The sequence below is a fragment of the Pholcus phalangioides genome, unplaced genomic scaffold (genome assembly GCF_987345545.1).
Source record: "Pholcus phalangioides strain wild (caught in Gottingen) unplaced genomic scaffold, Ppha-v1.0 ptg000010l_1, whole genome shotgun sequence".
NCBI lineage: Eukaryota > Metazoa > Arthropoda > Arachnida > Araneae > Pholcidae > Pholcus > Pholcus phalangioides.
In genome coordinates, this window is record NW_028301603.1 from 22,338,755 (window position 1) to 22,359,355 (window position 20,601).

Genomic DNA, 20,601 nt, shown 5'->3' on the forward strand with positions numbered 1-20,601 from the left:
TTTCCAACAATGCGTTTCAGACGTGTATATATGCCTTTACAATGGTTTGTCACACTTTTAATTCTGTTATTATAACAGTTTATTCCTTTATAACGGTTTGTAACTTTTCCAATCCTCCCAGTAATTGAAAAAAACCCGGGAAGAGCGCCAGGTATTTCTGCTAGCCTATATACAGGGTATCCCGTAAGTGCTAATGCGGCCTTTTATCTCATCAACCGTCCATCGTAGAGGAATAGTTTCAATTTAAAAAATGCTTAAAAGGCGTTTGAATAATATTCGCTGCACAAGCTGGACGTATCACGTCGCTAACAACAGAGGACAACAACTACGACGACAAGAGATTGATGTAATTTACGTCGATTTCCAAAAGGCATTTGATAAAGTAGACAGATTCCTACTACTGAGGAAGCTAGCTTGCATGGGTGTTCCGGATAAAGTTGTGAGGATAATTCAAAAACTGCTGTCAGACAGAGTTCATCAGGTTCGCGTAGCCAGCGTGATGTCTAGAGAATGCCAGGTGCCAAGCGGAGTTGTCCAGGGATCGGTGTTAGGCCCGATCTTATTTACTTTGTACACTTACGATATTACTCAGGCTGTGTCACCCATCTCTCTATTGCAATTCGCTGATGACGTGAAGTTATTCTCTCCAGTGGAAAACACTAGGGGCCTAAGAATTGCATGCCAACAACTTTTCCAGTGGAGTTGTCAGTATAAGCTACCTATTTCATCATCAAAAAGTGGATCAATGCATTTAGGTAGACGCACCGATCCTGAATATTACCAACTAGGTAACGAAACGTTACAGCAATTGGATACATGCATGGATATAGGTATTGCAATGAGCCGCATTCTGGATTTCACTGATCATTATCATGGCATAGTCTGCAAAGCTAATAGAATTTCATATATGTTACGTACGGCATGCCGTAAGTGTGATGCGCATACGTTGTCATATGCTTTCTGTGTGTACGTTCGCCCGACTCTGGAGTTCTGTTCGCAAGTATGGAGCCCTTACAAAATCAAGGACATACAGCTCCTCGAAAAGCCACAGAGGTCGTTTACTAAACGAATACCTGGCATGAGCGGTCTATCTTATTGCCAGAGACTTCAATTTCTGGGTTTACACTCACTGGAATGGCGTAGAATCGCTGCAGATCTGAAGATGTGCTACAAACGAGTCCACCAAATTGTTTATCTACCATCGAGAGAGCCTTTCTTTGAGATCATAGACAGGCGAGTTAACCTACGTAGGCATCGCTTCCAAATAAGAATACCAACGGCTAGAAGGTATTGCTTTTTCCACGGATATAGATGCCGTGCGGCAAGAATATGGAACAGTCTTCCATCAGAACTTGTATGTGCCTCCTACGCAAGATTTGCTTCCACTATTGGGGATTTCGACCTGCCTCCGTATGCGAAGTGCTTCCCGTACTGACTATTATTATTATTATTATTATTTTCTTCCAGTATAAGTGCATTTCATGCCTTCTGGGGTTATTGTAAATAAATAAAATTGGGAATAAAAATGTTTAACGCCAGCTGATGAACTCTATGCTTGCCTCAAATCATCAACACTCTGGCACGAAGTTAAAAAATTATCATTATCCACCAACAGCGAGTTCAACTGCAAAATGACTCAGCACTGCTATAATTTTCACGTCAGTTGATCAAACTTGGCAATGGAAGAATTCCCGTAGAGACCCAAGCACTGGACTCATTACGTTCCCAAATGGATTTTGCCAGTTTTTAAACTCAGTTCAAGAACTTGCAGGCAAAGTCTTCCCAAACATTCAACAAAATCACCGAAACCATGAGTGGCTTTGTGAGAGCGATTCTGGCATCGAAAAATGACAGTGTGAACAAGATCAACAACAAAAAAATCCTAAAAATTATTCCGGGAGACTCCACATCTTACAAATCGGTTGACACTGTCACAGAGCAAACAGTTCTGTATCCTGCCGAATTTCTGAACTCTTTGGATATTCCGGGTGTGCCACCGCACAACTTGACCCTCGAAGTCGGAGCACCTATAATGCTTTTAAGAAATTTGGAGACACCGACACTCTGCAATGGCACCAGACTCAGCGAAATTGCACAATTACATAATTGAAGCAACGATTCTAACTGGATGTACCGGAGGAGAAGACATCTTCATTCCACGTATCCCAATTATCACTGAAGAATTTCCATTCATTTTCAAGCGATTACAGTTCCCGATTCGTTGACCTTTTGCCATGACAATCAACAAAGCGCAAGGCCAGTCGTTATCAGTGGCAGGTATCAACCTAGTCGAGCCCTGTTTTCCACACGGACAGCTTTACGTCACCTTTCCGCGTGTTGGTAATCCCAAAAATTTGTACATCTACACACCAGGTGGAAAAACAAAAAATATTGTGTATCCACAAGCGATTGCCTGACGTTTTTAATTAAAATATCTAAAAATAAAATAATTTTTTCTAACTTGATGCAAAAAAATTTTTGATTAAGAAATAATTGAAAAGCTACACATATATACATTTTTTACGGGGCGGGCAACGTCGCCGGGTATCAGCTATTAGTATATAAGCTCGATTATTATATTAGTAATATAAGCTCGATGTGTCCACATGATAAAAAGACAGAAAGCTCGATGAAAGACAGAAATGATCCTTGTAATGCGCATGTGCGAGAAAAAATACGTAAGTAGCCGTAGTTTGTCTGTGGCACTATATATTTCTATATTTTTGCTAGAAAATGTTTAAGGATCTGGCAACTCTGTTGTGTCAGTACATCCTAGTGGTGTGACGAAAGTGTCGTATGGTTTCTGTTATACGGCTGTTTTTTTGTTATTAATAATAAATAATGCTATTTTAATTGCATGTTATGCTTCTTCTGAAATATTTCCACCTCAGTAATACGGATTGTGAAACATTCGATCGCGTTCGTCAATACGACTCGGAAGTATGCGAGGGAAAATCCCAGTGATTTCATGAATTTAATCTTTCGCCATCCGCGCCCACTATTCATCGAGGGAGTTTTTTGTTTTTATTTATAACTTGTAGCGAGAGCTTGATGCCATGCTAAAGATCCAGTGAAAACTTCGAAATAAAGTGGAAAGTATTTCTAATTTAACTATTTTTATGCAAAGTTTCTTTTGAAAATATTCAGTTTATGTTGATTATTGATATGGTGGCTTTAATATACTTCTTATATTAATGCTTATTGTCCCGCTGATTACTTGCAAGATATTTCATTATTCACTCCATTCATTTCCTTTAACCTTCGGTAGGGCGCAATATATTGATCGCTGAGTTTGAGTGCAGCGTGATTGATGAGCATACATTCAAAGAACATAACAAACACCTAATTAAGTTCATTTATACTACTGCCAGGTGATGAACATCATTATTAGTGGTGTCAATAAAAGAAAAAGTTTCAGTAAAAAAAACATATATTTTTGTTATTAAACTACTCAAATAAATGTTGTGATGAGGTGAAAAAATCAGATCTAACTGTGCTTGACAGAAAACCTAAAGAGTCCTGTCAGTAAATAAAGGGTAAGGCTGTCAGGACCCAGGACAATTATTATCATCTTTTGTTTTTCTTTTCACTACAGAAGAGCCTTGCTAAAAATTTCAACCTAGGGGCCTTGCTCAAGGATGTGGGGCTGTGATGGGTCTCAAACCTGTCCCGTGCACTTGCTGAAGGGTTAAGGTACTGAAATTTTAAAATGTGTAATTGGGTGCAATGAGCCTTGCAGATCACTTTGGTCACCACCAGGGGTGCAACTAGATGCTTGATCAGCCGGGGCAAGCGCCCATCCTGCGGCGAGAGCAACAGTCCTACAAACAGTACAAATATTCAGTCATTACACTTCACTTGCTTCGCTTCTGAGATATAGATGGCAGCACTGAAAAAATCATACACAACACTAGACACGCACTCAGACTGTTAGGTACACACACTTTCACTTCCGTCACAACTTACTAGGTAGTAAATTGCCCATGGCGATAGACCTGAGTTGTGCTCAGCTTGAAAAAAAAAGTGTTGAGAGAGTGCCTCTGTGTGTGTGGTGGTCATAGTGACGGACTCACATCGCAAGGTCCCAGGTTCGAACCCCACCGGCTGAAGTTGGTTTTCTGTGGTTCTCAACTTCAAGGTGTGAATGCAAGCCAATCTCCCCTTTAAAACGTCTCACCACAGAGAGCAACGGACCTACAAACAGTACAAATGTAATTCAGTCATAACACATCACTCACTTCACTTCTGAAATATAGATGGCAGCATTGAAAAACCAAACACAACACTACATACGCATTTAGAAGAGAAAATGTGAACACACGTACTGTGCCTATTAGATCAGTTGTGCCCCAAAGCAGAATATGTTGAAATCTGACTTACGTAGCAGAACAATTAGTGTTACTGAGCATGGAAGTAATTTAAGAAAAAGTGCAGAAAACGCTATTGTGAGGATTTTTACCACAGAACATTTCCAGTCAGCCGAGGGCTTTTTGTAGAACAATGCAAAACATTCTATTTTGGTGGTTTTGCCAGATGGAGGGTTAAAGCTTCTGTGTTTATAACATTTTCAAAGTATCGATACTCGTCAAATTTTTTTGCAATTTCTCAATGATTTTATTCATTAAATTACAACATAAGCTGCCCAACACTCTAAATCATGGTGATCTAAAATCATGCAGCCATCTTGTTGTACACAGTCTGAAGCCATATTTTTTGGTTCTTTAATCCCACACTGTACCAGTACTTCAATCTCATTGCTGATAGACCAGATTTGTGCTTAGTTTGAAAGAAAGAAAGAATCCCATTGATACCAGTTCTTGTATCAGTTGAGGAAAAGAGATTTGTTTTTAACTTTTAGCATAGAAAACAGCCACTGTGCGTTCATGTGGTTATAGCCATAGACTCAAATTGGTGGTCACACTGGTAACATAGTGGTAGGTTGAAGGTGGTTTTCAATGGTTTTCCAACTTTGAGGCATGAATGCAAGCCGAACTCCCTGTTTAAAAGTCTCACCACTGAGAGCAACAGACAGGGATAGGAAGTCTGTGCTAATTGTACCCCACTGCACTTAAATTAACATCTTGCACTATCTTGCTCCAATAGTGTATTTTTGTATTTTCCTGTGCAAATAGCAGATTTCGCCTCAGTGTGCCCGGAATTTTAGAAAGGACAGAAAAAAAAAAGTATTCTAGCTTGCCATGAAATGATTCTTCTCGGGAAAGCATTTTATTCCTTGTACACTTCCGCATCACCATGGTCGCACTATCTCATGACCTTGGAAAGTAGAGATCTTCATTAGAAAAATAAAAATATCAAGCTCAAAAAATGAAAAATAAATAAATACGTTTTTAAGGGGTGGTCCACTGCGCCCCATCCCTTATGTGTGGCCCTAATGTATTTATATTGTCAGAATTATGTATTCTTTGTGTTCTTACTGGTGCTGCCAACTGTCTTCCATTTCTTGACGTAGAAGCAGTAAATCGGTTAATTTTCATGTTATGAAAGTGTCGTGTTGTAGATCTGCCTGCTCTCTACATGGTCAAATTAGCCATTTGACGCATGTGCAAAAATTCAGAAGTGAAACTTTTGTTGGCAAATCGCAAACAATGTTCAGTTACTTTTGGTACGGTTCCAGAGGAGGGTAGGGGGTTGACAGGGACAATCAACCTCATCTAGAAGCATTATAGTTGAGTGCACCCCCAAAAGCCTACATGCAAAAAACAAGCTGTTTGAACCCTTTACTCGATGATAATCTTTTCCTCAGCAGAGATGCCGCCGACGTGCTATTGCGTGTCAAATTCTTAAATACCCGTAATTTCGGAAAAGGATGCATAAGAATTTTGTTCACACTTCCCATGCGACACGTACTTTCCCAGTTTTAAGAAGAAAAAAAAAGTACGGAGGGGGAAAAAAACCTGTGTATATACCAACTTAATTTTTTCCTCGTCTTCGCCGTCTATCATGATCGCGATAAAGTGTCGTGACCTTAAAAACGAATTAGGCTGATGAAATATCAAGTTGCGACTATTATACTGAATTTTCCAATTTCTGAGGGTTTTCCTCCTGCTGATTATATATCAGAAATTATGGTACGTTTGCGGCTACCCACCTACGTCAGAGACCGCATAAATTTGCTTTGTTTTCACGAGATTGCAAATGTGATTTTTTGAAGAATCATCCGCTCGAATCGTAATACAATTTTCCGAGATCATTGGAGCAAAAAAAACTTTCACGTCACTGGGTTTCGGACACGCTCAGCCGCTAATGCTCAGTGGTGGTAGACTAAATTTGATTTTCTGAAGTTTTCCAACTTTCAGTTGGCTATCCTTTGAAAAAAAATTCTGTTGCCATGATGCAGAAGCTGCTCTTGGGATACGTGACTCACATGGGGTGCCGGCTCCAAGAGGGGTGCCAAATCCAAGATGAAAGTGCGCAAAAAAAGTTTTTTGATTGGAAAAAAAAGAGGGATGTTTGTCCACTCTGGACAGGTGCAAAATATTATTTTTTAGGAATTGCAGGGCCAATACAAATCTGACATAGCTCCCATATTAAGGTGTGAAATATGTGGAAGTTAAATGGTGGTAGTCCACAGTTGTGGTCCATCGGGGAGGGGGGGGGGAAGGAAAATCATTCCAACTGGGAATTGCTCAAAAAGGATTTATATGAATCAGAAAATGATCATCAGAATCATTTGCTTTAAATTTATTATTGAAGCTAGGGTTTTCTGAAATGAAAAATCAATCAGAAATTATAGACTGATTTATTAGTAAATACTGTATATAATGTGCTGCACTTAATTATATTTGTTTTAAATTAGTTACACATGTTAATTCCTCAGTGGCGATGGATTTCTTTGCAGCTCTTTTATGTACCAATAGAATATTTAGCAGTGAATCTAAAAAAAAAACAAAAAACTAAACCTAGTTATACTACTATATTAAACTTTTTTGTTAGTAAGGGAAGTGCCCAAATAACATCCTCCAAGCAAAATTGTTAATTCTGAAAATTTATTTAGTTCAAAATAATTTGAAAACTGATTTAAGTAACTTAACTCCATACTTAAACGTGCTGCAAGTGTGACTGCATGGAATAAATTTTTCCTTACCAAAAAAAAAATCAAAACAATGCAAATTTTTTATTTTCATCAAAGGTATCCTAATTCCTCCTCCCTCCCCCCCCCCAGTTATTATGTACACATTTATTTTGGTTGCTTATATTTATTTATTAGTTATATTATGTATAATTATTAGTTAATATATACTGTATATATATAATTAGCTTTTCTTCATGAATAAGATATAGAAGTGTTAAACACAGTATAAAAATGTCGACAAGTGATCATACATCAATCAAAATGAATCTAAGTAGTCAGGAAAAAAAGAATTCCCCTCTGATACTCAGAGGGGACAAATTTAGGAATTCAGCTATAGCAAAAATTGTGACTGTTCTTGACTAAACGACTACAGCTACACGACTATGATGAATATGCAACGCAATAATTCAATTAGCGATCTATAAATATCAATCACTAATTGATGAAAAAACTTTCCGAAAGGCATAAATATAACTGTTCGAAGTTGATTTCACACTAACAAGTTATAACAAAAATTATTTTTGAAAAATTAAAGCGTGAATGAAGAGAACAAAGCAACTGCATCACTGCAAGTAGTCAGCTGAATGGACCTGAAGAGTTTTCTGGCACTTTCGCAAAATAACAGCTCTGTACATCAAAATTAGAGAGGGGGACGAATTTACGGCAGGAGACGGATTTCGTGCACTTTCCCTAAATTTTTGGATTAAACTTGTTTTCAGAAATCAATCATTTGTTTGATTCACAGGGGTGCCTATAAATGATGGAGGGGGAGAGGAACAACTTTATTTTTTTTTTGAGAGGAACTCACTTTCACTCGAAAAGAACCCAGATTTTGCCAACAACCTAGGTCCCGGGACTCTGGTAAATTAGAGTGAAGCTATCTCTGCCTCAATATCATGAACCTCATTAAAACACAGTTGCGGAACAGAATAAATATAACAAATATAAATAACAGTGTTTCTGTTCCTGTTAATGGTCCCAGCAGGCAACAATTGAATTTGGAAAACACTTTTGAATTGTAGAAAGCAAAAAAAAAAAAAAATACCTGCAAAATCTTGACAACTAAAATATTTTTTGTACTATAATTTACATTTTATATCAAACAATTTTTATTTATACATGATTTGCATTTTGATTTATATTTTAGTCTTGAACTTGATATAAGTTGTTTTGGAATCCATGTTTTATATGACGCGTCAATTTGGCTAAGGTTCTCTTTCATTTGGCTGTAACTTTTTCCATCTGATTAGCCAAATTGCTACAATTGATAAAAAGTCAGGGTGAACTCTGGCCCAAACACAAATATTGCAAAACTTTTAACTTTCCTTAGTATCTTGCTTTTGGTGTTTTCCATCATGAAAATGTGATTTGAACTGAATTTTTTTTAAATCTTAATACAGATTAGGATCTGGTAAGATCTATGAATGGGCGCATGTTATTCTCATAAAGCTTCTAGCGGAAATCATACTTATACAACTGTCCAAATGACATCTACGAAGCTGGAAGACAGTTCTCGCTTATCTCGAGTTACTCCATATAGTAGGAACTCTGCACCATTTCCTGTTAGGAAAGGAATACCTATTGCAAAAACAGATTATTCATCTGCTAACACTCAAGCAAATGTTAAAAGTCATTTGCAATCAAGTATTCCACGCTTTAGCTCTAGTTCCTCAGTGACTAAGCAGGAAGTAAATGATAATTTGATTTATCCTACACGACTAAGAGGTGAGAACAGTTCGCTCAACATAGTCAATAACAATGCTATATCGGTATCTCAATCTCCCAACGGTGTTGGGCTTTTGGCTGCCAATTCAACCTCTAGCAAGACTCCCCTTGGATTCAGTGGGAACAAGGGTAAGATTAGCACGAGCAGCAAGAGTTATCCAGACAATATTAGCAAACAATTGAACAAATCAGGTGAAAAACTTGGAAACAAAACCATTCCAAAATTTTCTCATGGTTCTAGTAGCATCCAATATTCTTCCAAACCTCAAATAACTGCTAAGAGACAGCAATCAGGAAAAAAAGATACATATAATTGTGATCCGACATCATTAAAATGTGATAAAATACTAGATTCAAGTTCATCTGACTTGCAAGCTGATATTTGCAGCAGCAAATCCTCTTGTATGCAATCTGACAGCCACGATAGTATTACCGATCTGGATTCTGGTCTTGGAAGTAGTGTAAATGAAAAAAGTAAGCAAGATGATAGAGATACTTTGAAAGATGTTGAGGGAATAAATAATGCTACTATTTCGTTGCAAGGTTTTCCTACTACCAACTCAAAAAAAGTGCAAGCAATAGAAACAATTTTTGAAAGCTCAAGCAAATTGATTCTAAAATGTCCTATGTATAAAAGAAGTCTGAATGGCAAATGGGTTAGGCAGGACAATGCCTATTCAAGTGAAGTTCCAATGGCTAACAACATGATAAAATCTTCATCTCCAAGTGTCTGCTCATTTGATAAACAAAAGAATAGTCAAAACACTAATATAGAAAGTTTTATTTATAAAAAACCGATCCCTCAGATAACAAGTATTAATTCTCTGCTTCGAAAAGAACAAGTTATGGAATCAGAAAGATCAGATACTCCAAAGGTTTCTTGTGTAGTTTCTAATGCCAGCCCAACTCGCAAAAGCATCAGTAATGCTACCATCAGTAATCTGCAAAAAAGTCTGTCAAGTGAAGATCATTCGAGCTTAGAGTCTGATGACAAGTCTGATGGATTTGGAAGTGAAACCAAGAGTCTTGTGTCTGATGGAGAGAACAGAGATTTTCTGGATGATGAAATTTCAGACCAGCCATATCTGATATCTGTGTCCCATTCCAAAAATGCTGAGGATGTTTCTGCTTTATCGCTGCAGCAGAGTGTTACAGAGTTATATGCTTTATCTAGTGCAGTAAAAGGAGGAGATTGTAAAACAAGAGAAAGACTTGGAAGTGATCATCGAGACAGTCTTCTTTTGGGCTCTGAATTGGGATCATCTTGTTCGAGCATTGCATCTGATGATATGATGCTTGACTTTGAAAAGAGAAATGAGTTTCCTGATGGCACAGTCAATGAAGGGTGAGTTCAGACAGTTTTTTCTGATTTCTTTTTTCTGTTATTTTTGGATGACCATTATTTCCTTCATGCTGGTAAATTTTTTTCATGAATTTGATTAGTTTTCATAGCTGCACAGGGTTGGCAGACTTTTGACACATGGCAGTTTTTGACGATTTAAACTATCATATTAAAAACCTCAAGTATTGCTTTTCAATATAAAAATGCCCATTGAAAATACACATGTTAATTGCATGTAATGTTTAAAGTGACTATGTTATACAAAGAATAAATATTTAATATGATTGTAAAATAATTTTCTACTCTCTACAGAATTATTTTGGACAATATATATGGTTTTTTTTCTTATAAAATATACAATTTGAATAAAACATAGCATAATCACTGAAGGGAAAACTATGGAATGATTTGACATTCTCTGATTCAATGGTTGATTCTTGACCTTCCAAAGTTTCTTCAACTGCTTATATACTATATGAATGGTTATATGATGGTGAATATGATGGTTATATTAATGCATGTTGCATCCTTGTTGCATTGATATAAACCCTCTGCTGTGCTATTTTTACAACAGATAAGTGTTTAAAAAAGTTTATTACATAACATATATGTAATGTTGATTTCTGTTATTAAATTATCTAGATAATCATGAAATGATACTCTTATTGTGCATAAAATTGAAATATATCTAGTGATCAAAATACTGAATTGTAGGACTAAAATGCCATTTAATTTAGCAATGCTAGCTTGTATATGATTCTTAAGAAGCTCCTGTTAAGTTATCCTTAGTCAAACTTAGTTATTCTTACTTTTGCACTATGATATGGTATATTTACTAGCATTTATAATGCGATGGTTTTCCAATTGAAGCTGTATTTAAACGTGCAAAACAAATGCTTTGAGTATCAAGTCCTGACAGCTCTGCTTCGGTTGAAAATACACTTTAAAACTCTGTGAATTTATACACCCTGAGCTAAGAAATTTTTAGGTGAAAATAAATTAGCGTATTCGTGTATTAACAGATGCTGTGTGAGAATTTTTATGCTGAATAAAATTTTGGGCATATCAGAAAATTTAAAATATCAAAATAGATTTTTTCTCAGTAATTATGTCTGAATATAAAACTCTTTAATCTGCATAAAAGCAAGTGTTTTGTTATTTAACATATCTATCAGGTAAAAAAACTATTTGACAACATTGACAATAAGTTTTTGACTGTTTTAATACTGATTTAGTTTCTGAAGTCTAAAACCTAACCCCGATGCCCTATCATACATATTTTGAATAAGCAGCTCTATTCCGCTTAGCAAATTGAACTCAGGTAATCAGTAGCGTAGATTAAATGAACCACAAAATTATATTTTATTTGTTTTGTTGAAAAATTCAAAATTGCAAATTATGATTACCATTTTGTTTTAATTATTGTAATAAATTAATGTTTAAAAATAAAACTTTATAATATACAAAAAAGTAAGTTTTTCATCATGTTATATACCTATTGTGTTCAAAACATTATGAAAAAGCATTCATTTAGGTTTTTGATGGTTTAAACCAGTTTTTGATGGTTTAAACCAGTTTTTGAGAGTTTAAATCAGTTTTTGATAGTTTAAATCAGTTTTTGACTTGTGTCATGTCAGAAACCAGTTATCGGTTGGTCAAAACCCAACCCTGTAGCTGCATTCACAAAATCATTTTATTTAGTCAGTTCTGGAATGCAATTCTGTGTGATAAAAGTAATTTCTTGTTAGTTGCTATGTAGTTTCAATCTCCAGTTTTTCATCACTCTCATTTCATGCACATGAAGATTAGACAAGGAATCTTAATCTTAAATCTTTTATTGTATCATTTAGACTTGCCTCTCCTTTGCGAAAACTTTCAGATTTGGATATTGTTGAAGATAATTTGTCAGAACTTGGCTTAGAAAAGTTGAAAGGCCATGAAATTGAAGATAAGGCAAAGTAAGTTGTTCTTTCATTGATACAGTGGAACGTTGGTTAACAAGCGTAATTTGTTTGGTGAACGTGTTAGTAATCCGGATCGCTCATGCATCGAATTAAACTTCCCATAAAAATTAATGAAAACTCAAAGATTTGTTCTAAAATTATTTATTTAAATGAAAATGACTAATAAAAATGGCATTCAATCAGTAATAAAATATAATACAAATACAAAGGCCACAACGTGCTAAATGCCCCAATGTGGTGGCTGAAAAGGGATGCCCACAAAAAATATGGATATCAAATATATCTAAACGGCAACCCATGAAGGAACAATTATCCCAAAAAACAATTATTATGATACACTGCCCATAAAAAAAAATATGGTTGTCTCATCTAAGTATTGGGTAGCTTCTCTATTTATACTAATATGTTTATCATATTTCTTCTGGAATATGTCAATTCAGGTAGAATTCATGACCTCAGAGGGTAAGCTATTCCATTTTTTCACAACCTGTTAGAAAAAACTCCCTACGACATCACAACTTGGAATTGTCCTTTACCAATAGATACTGGTGTCCCCTGTATAAATAACAATAATCAATCATTCCCCTCCCCCCCTCACACACACACACACACAGCTGCATTTTTCCAATGTAAACATATTCAAAGAAATGAAGTCTCTCTTCATAAAGCTCAAGCCCCTTGTGCCAACAAGAGCACATGGTTTTTCTCTGCAACCCTTCTACAAATTCTATCTCTCTTTGTAGATATGATCTCCAAAACCATACAGCATGTAGGCCTACTCCAGGCCAGAATGAACTAATCCCAGGAAAAAGGATAAGAAATGTTCAGCAAACCTAAGCAATGAGACTCCCAAATTGCTGATCCTAGTTGCATCTGGACTAATATCATTCAACCATAAGTGAAACATGGGTTGTTCGAACCAAAATGAGTAACCATGTACTTAATGCTAAAAGTCATGCTCCATTCATTTGCTCATGCCGCAGTCCTATTTAAATTGGGCTGGAGCAATTCCCTATCGCTTTGATTCCAGACTACCCCCATGAGTTTCACACTATCTGCAAATTTGCTAACAATCCCATTGATACCCTGATCGAGTTTATCAATAAAAAGTTTTAATAAAGAAAGATATAATAAATAATAAATATGATAATATATATATATATAATAATAATAAATAATATAATACAATAACATCATAATAGCACCATACATAAATATAAAATACAATAATGTTTACAAATTCACTTACTCTAAACTGCGAGAAAGAGGAGGCTTATCGTTTAGGTCGACTTATGAACTCACTGTTGTCTACAAACTCTTTTTTTTACGACTTAGAAAAAAGAACCTATCAAATGACACTTGCTTTTGCTTCCTTTTTAGGATTTCTCAGAAATGGAAAACTGCATTGTCGTTAGCAAGATTCATTGTTCACACACTGCTGTATCCGTTATTTGGGTAGCTCTTTTCAACAAAATTTTGCACAGATTCTTACATTCAGCACAAATTTTATGTAGAATGTAGAAATCTGAAGTGAGATCTAATCCCATTTTAAGTGAGTGATTTGTCCTCACATTTCTTTCTTTCTCCTTAGACGAGATACCATCCATATGTTCTTCCTGTTGTGTGCAATAGAGATCCATCATTTTGTCTATGGTTGACTCTTGGTTGCTCTAGTAGTTTTCTTGAATGTCATTTTCATCCACCTCCAGTCTCATAGTCTTTCCTAAGAACACAATCTCTTAGACAACTAGTGGCTGCTCTTGTTCATGAGCTAACTCCTCAAAAAGTCATATTCAATAATTCAATCATCCCACAGTTTTCTCCAGGCAAGGTTGATGATTGATTCTCTTGGTGACCCCCATCCCAGGCTATATTGATGATCTTGAGGCAGTGCATGAGGTGGAAATTGTTTTTCCAAAACTTCAGTAAAGTAAGGTTTGTTCTATATTACCCACAATTCCACAGTACATGTGTGAGCGAAAGTGAAAAACCATTGTCTCAGTTGTGTTCTAAACTAATTTAGTATAAAATTTTTGCTCATAATTCAAACTAACATTTGTATATCAAATCAAAATTTGCTCAATAAATTTTGCTTGTTTAACCAAAGTTCCACTGTACATATAATGTTTAGTTTCTGAGAGGTTTTCTCGTATTCTGGCCCATCATTTGCCAAAATAATTTCAGTTTAGATGAACAAAAAATGTCTAATTTCTCAAAAATTTAAACTCTTTCTTTCAGCTGCCCATTTCAATACAAGAACATAGATTATCTTAAACTTCTGTTGGGATCCTTACCCTCCACTGTTCATAATAATTAATAACAATTGCATTTTACATCTCTTATCACTAGGGCAGGAAATCGATCGAGATTTTTAACTGGCTGGTTAAAAAAACCTCTCAACTTATTAATCAAATTTTATAACCGGCATAAAATATGAATTGCTTGCAACATGATATAAACACCAGAACTCTCTGCCAGGAGGCTTATCCAGTTGCTGAGATGTCTTTCAGTCGCCATTTGTACAAACATGGTATTGATATATTGATCATAATATTTTATTGATGCTATAAAAGTTTATTTTATTTATTGTACGAATTTATTTGTTGAATGTAAACAAATGCAGGAATATAAAAATACATGCAGAATCGAAGAGGATGGCCAGAAACTTCACCATTTGTTATCTGTGTGCAAGTACATGAAAGTGAAGGAAGTAAAAATGTTATTAAACCTGCAATTTCATTTTTTTTCAGTTACTTTCTTTGGAAATAAGAACTATTATAAGAATGGTCAAATGGATTTTATCAAATAAGGCCGGTATTACACTGTAAAATTTTGATAAAATACCTGTTATAATAAAACTTGAATCTAACCAATAAGGTTATTGGTCACATTCTAGAAAATACAACCGGTGACCTTATTGGCTGCATTTTTCAAGTTTTATAAAAGGACTTTTACCAAACTTTTATAGTGTAATACTGGCCTAAGTAAGGTTAATATAAATTTTAATGAGAGATTTTGATCAGATTCAAAAAATTTCAAATTTTTAAAACTTTCAGATTAACCTAGTTAATTCTACTGAAATTTTTTTATTTGGAAAATGTATTTTGAATTTGCATCAATTTGTATTCATCTTTTATAGAATTCAAAACGATATAATATTCATATTTTCCCCCTGTTTGAAGGAAGCGTTTGCATAGGCGGTTATCTAATCCATCAGGTAGTGGATCAGTATTTGGGAAAGATGAATGGCGATCAAGGTCAGTCAGTTGTCCATTACGACCGCCTCGTCCCATGTCTGTTTCAGAAGCTGAAGATGGCAGCATAATTCTGGATTCTTCCTCATATCGTTTACTCAGTCAAGACCTGAATGGAGTCAAGACATTACTGCTACGCTTGAAAGGTGTTATTCAAGAGGTAAGTATGGGAATAATTTTAAATTTATATACTATTTGTCATTCACGTGTACATTACAATTAGAGTATCAAATTTTAACATATTGTTCACTGGTCAGGAGTTAATTCTTATTTTTATACTCATACATAGCCGGCTTTTCCTTAAGAAACCTGTATGCAATGTGCTAATTACATTTAATGTGAAAGGACGTAAAAACATAGCTCTAGTCTAGCGTTTAAATTTTTTCTTGTCACCTCTTTACTTGAACAAGGAGATCAGTTAGAAATAGAAATGGATTACCTTTTGGGTTTGATAATACGATTAAATAATCAACGTTTGGGTGTACCCAAAATTCCGAAACGAACACGGCGATACGCGTTTCGGAACTACACTGCTGGCCACCGTAAATGCAACACCCTGAAGGAAGCATGCAAATAATATGAAATTTACAACATGCATTAGCGGAGGTGAGATATGCAAATGATTAGAATTTCAGCGCAGACGCACATCACGCGCGCCTGTGGCGCCACTTCAAAGCGCTATTTAAGGCTTGGAGATTTCGACGATTTGAAGTACGGCAATTGTGTTTTTCTTGTGGTTTTTTCAAAAAAACGATCAATTATGCCTCGTAGAAAACAGCGATCATCTTTTGATCAAGTATCCGAGTTTGACAGAGGAAGGATAGTAGCCTACCGAGATTGTGGATTATCTTTCAGGGAAATTGGTAGTCGTGTTGGACGAAACCAAACAACTGTAATGCGGATATGTGATCGTTGGATGCAGGAGGGTACGACGGACCGACGTGTTCGATCGCATCCACCTCAGTGCACCACTTCACGTGATGACAGGCGTATTGTGCGTATGGCAGTGACGGATCGCTCAGCCACATCACGAACCATAGCACAGCACATTCAGTCTGTACCGCATCATCCAGTGTCTGCGCGTACCATTCGACGCCGTTTACAGCAGAGTGGTCTGTCCGCAAGACGTCCATTGCTTCGTCTACCCTTGATGCAGAACCACAGACGTCTCCGCCCCCAATGGTGCGATGAAAGAAGGATGTGGACGGCACAATGGAATGAAATTGTCTTTACTGACGAGTCACGCTTCTGTCTGCAACACCACGATGGTCGGATTCGAGTCTGGAGACACCGTGGAGAGAGGATGCTGAACAGCTGCGTTATGCACCGCCACACTGGTCCTGCACCGGGTATTATGGTATGGGGCGGTATTGGATATCACTCTCGCACTCCTCTAGTACGCATTGCCGGTACTTTAAAAAGCCAGCGCTACATCTCCGAGGTGTTGGAGCCAGTTGTCCTTCCTTACCTTCAGGGCTTGCCCACATCCATATTTCAACAGGATAATGCGCGACCACACGTGGCACGCATTGTCCAAAGGTTCTTCGTCAATCGCCAGATTGAATTGCTTCCCTGGCCAGCTCGCTCTCCGGATCTTTCGCCGATAGAAAACATGTGGTCCATGGTTGCTCAACGATTGACCCAGATTACATCCCCAGCTGCCACACCAGATCAACTTTGGCAACGCGTGGAAGCTGCTTGGTCTGCTGTACCCCAAGAACACATCCAAAGTCTCTTTGAATCAATGCCGAGGCGTGTGGCAGCGGTGATCTCCAACAATGGCGGCTACTCTGGCTACTGATTTTGGCAGGAACCACACTTCACAGAAGTCTATAAATTTAATCATTTGATGCTTGGTCAACATGTTATCTAAAAAATAAATATTGTTGCGATATCTCTTGTCTTTCTTGGTGTTGCAATTTGGGTGGCCAGCAGTGTATATGAAGTTCCTTCATCAGTAGCAGAAACAAAGAAGAAAGAGAATATTGAAAAAACTCCTTATAGCGAGAGTTACTCGCTGTTGTAGACAAGAGTCAAATTCAAAATGAACCCGCAACAAAAGAGTAGAGCAAGAGGACGGAAAGAAGAAAAATGGTGGAGCCAATCGCAACCAAGAACGTGATAGTGATGCTGATGGAGAAGAATAATTATTGTAGAAACTATAGCCAGATTTTTGAGAAGGGTGGTGTGCTAGATAGGTCGTTGACCAACTGGTTTGTGTTTTTGTTGATGTGGAATGATTCGAAGAAATCCAAGTCAGACGGTGAAGGACATTTTTGGATGATTTTGGCAGAAGAGAAGTCAAATTTATGACTCCCCTTTGACTAATGTAATTGGCCTTATTGGTTATATAGTTATAAATATGAAAAAAAAGCTTTTTACAGAGTACCCGAGAGCTCCAAAATCCTATTAGAAAGTTGTTGCCCTGTCTCTCCTGATGCCAACAAAAACATTCCACCAGGGCTCGGCACGGGTCACTTTTTCCCCTAAAAGTCACTTTTTTAGAAGCTGGTCACTTTTATTACCTATTTTCGGGCCCAGGTCACTTTTTCCACTTTTTTTAGCAAAAAAACCTCGGTCTCGCGCGCTTTTCGGCTGTCAGTGTTTTTTCTTTTCTTCAAGGAGGAACTTTACCGGTTCAAGGTCGCTAATTTTCTCCCTCCCTTCATTGAACTATGATCGTACAAGGAACCCCTATATATATATGAAGGTGTCTTTATCTTCCCGGGAGCATACCGTGTGACGTCAGCATAACTTGATTTCAAGGCGCTTGGAAAGAAAGCTCCTTATAGTTAAGAGTCGTTATTTTATGGAAAAGCCGGTCGGAAAAAAAATAGCGTAAAAGGCGTATTTACAGCAAAGAATTTTTTCCCCTCCTCTACTGCCATTCTTTCTTATTTCCCCACTCGTTCTTTCATTTTCATCTTATTTTAAAACTGATCCTTTATTTTATTTGTTTTAAAAAGTTTTAGTCCCAAGGGCCGAATTCCTTTCTTGGAGCATCGAGCAAGTTACATTTGTTGTTTGTTCTATCGTTACTTTCATTAATTTTTTTAAATATTTGAAATGACGATTTAAAGGCTCATTTACATTGAGCGAGTTTATAAAGAGAGCCCGTGCAGAAACTAACTTACGCGCAGCGGGAGAATACCAAAATGCGCATATTAAAGATGCGTACTATTAATACGTATTAAGCGTATTATTAGTACGCTTTGGAGAATACTCTTGTAGCTGGCCAACGTTAAAGAAGCTCGCAAGTATTTTGAATTTACTTACAATAAAATAAAATATCATCCGACTGAAAATCGCGATCTATCTAGAAATAAAATTCGTACTATTTTTCTAACTGGATTTAAATCTCAGCAAGAAACCGTAGCCCCAGATATCATCGAAAGGAGAACTATTTATGATAAGATCACAGAATCCTGCAATTCAACGTTTATGGAAGGAGGACGTCACTCTCTGCTACCATACGAAGGTTTTTAACAACTGGCTGTTGCGAAGATATATTTTGGAAAGAGAGAAAATTTCAGCTGCCCCTGCTGGGAATCGAACCCACGTCCTTTCACTTTCTGGTTGAATTTTCTCTTTCCAAAATATATCTTCGCAACAGCCAGTTGTTAAAAACCTTCGGATTCAACGTTTAGTTTAACCAAATCAGATGAAAATTGGTCATCAGGCTGATGAAAACTCAGTTAACGTGCATGCGAGCCGTACATAGAGACGGATTTAACGGTGGGCACACCGACCGCGCCTTTGGCCCCTACTTTATACTTTTTCCCTAATTTAAGGGGCGTAATATTAATTTTTTTTAAGCCCGGGCCGTCATCAACTGACCTTTATCTGCTTCTGGTCGTAACTTAATTTAGAGCATCTTCACGATGCTGATTGTTGACTTAATATCGACATATTGCGCTCCATTCTCGGTATTGTGTAAAAAAATCCCCTTTTCAGACCTCGGAAGTTATTACAACGTTTTTGTGTCGAGTCGCTGTTATGACCGCAATAGGAGAGGGCAGGGTCTGGTTCCACGGGTGTTGAACGAGGAAGGGTGCCGAGTTTACTCTTTTTTCCGTTATTAAAAATGGATACCGTCCCCGGGCGATAGTAAATTTTCGTACGTACTTGCGGCCCGGGTTGCTACATACCATGATCAAATCCAAAACTGGGGGGGGGGCAATGCCTCGAATGGAATTTTTGATGGAATGGTATATTTAAGAAAAGGAAATAAATTCCTTTGCAAAATTATCGTATTTCACAGTCAAGGGGCAGTAAAATTACATTTCCCCTCCAGAAAAAATATCGTATTACGGCCATGGTAAATCGAGTGCCCCGGGTGGGGGCGAATTCACTGTTTTTGTTCTTTGAAAATTACGGGAGGAGTCCGAGCTAACGTGGCGACAATATTCGCGGTAAAATAGGTAGCCCTGACAGCAGCATCCATAAACTCTATCAACCGCATTTATAAACCTCGTATGTCGTTGATTCGATTTTTGTGTTCATTTTATCCTAATTTTCCGTATTTCCTGATATATTTCTATCGATTTTCGCATATTGCCGCATATTTGGTTGATTCATGTTATAAATTATATATTTTTTTGTAATTTTATGTTCCCTTTGTCAGCCATCTTGAATTGACCGCCGCAAAAACGGCGATTGGTTGGCGCGGAAAAAAGTCGCCACGTTGGTGCTTACAAGGTTCATGGGAAATTTACCGGGGAAGACCGCGGAGTCTTTTTCTGTTAAAAATTACGGGGGGGGGGGGGGGACAAAATTATATTGTTTCTGGGTAAAGTAGTAAATGTTGTTTTTGCAGGGGTGTATGTTGTGTGTAAAAAAAAAGGAAAATATATATTTACAAATTTTTCTCTCAAAAACCAAACAATTTCAAAACTGATTTGTTTTCTCCCTCACCCAAGGGCAGTATTATTTTGGAACCTCCTCCGCCTGTAAAAGAGTAGACCCACGCACCCTTCCCAGTCCAGCCATAGGTGCAGATAGACTTGAAGGTCTTAGAGGTGCGGCAGATGACAATTGATATACATCATGTATACATCAGTAGGCTCTGCCATTGACGTTGGGGGGGAGGATGGATTGCCCTCCCTCAACGTATAAGGGGCCGTTCAAGTATTACATAAGCAAATTTTTAGCCATTTTTGACCCCCTCCCTCCCCCCCTTGTCAGCAAAATTTCGTCATCAGCTCTGCCCCTCTGAATCCTAAC

At 37.2% G+C, this 20,601-nt stretch overlaps 1 protein-coding gene across 3 annotated transcripts in view; it reads left to right on the forward strand.

The window, feature by feature from the left end:
- The first annotated feature begins 2,764 nt into the window (after positions 1 to 2,764).
- LOC149081128 (uncharacterized) overlaps positions 2,765 to 20,601 on the forward strand; it is a 77,081-nt gene continuing 59,244 nt past the window's right edge. Inside the window, exons 1-4 of one of the 3 annotated variants that reach the window (XM_089237920.1) lie at positions 2,765 to 3,096; positions 8,494 to 10,163; positions 12,011 to 12,118; positions 15,307 to 15,538. In XM_089237920.1, coding sequence (XP_089094046.1) covers positions 8,518 to 10,163; positions 12,011 to 12,118; positions 15,307 to 15,538 — 1,986 coding nt within the window. In that variant the 5' untranslated portion in view covers positions 2,765 to 3,096; positions 8,494 to 8,517. Of the gene's footprint in view, positions 3,097 to 7,220; positions 10,164 to 12,010; positions 12,119 to 15,306; positions 15,539 to 20,601 lie in introns of those variants that run through there. The other 2 variants (XR_016193408.1, XM_089237921.1) reach the window with 2 other exon arrangements.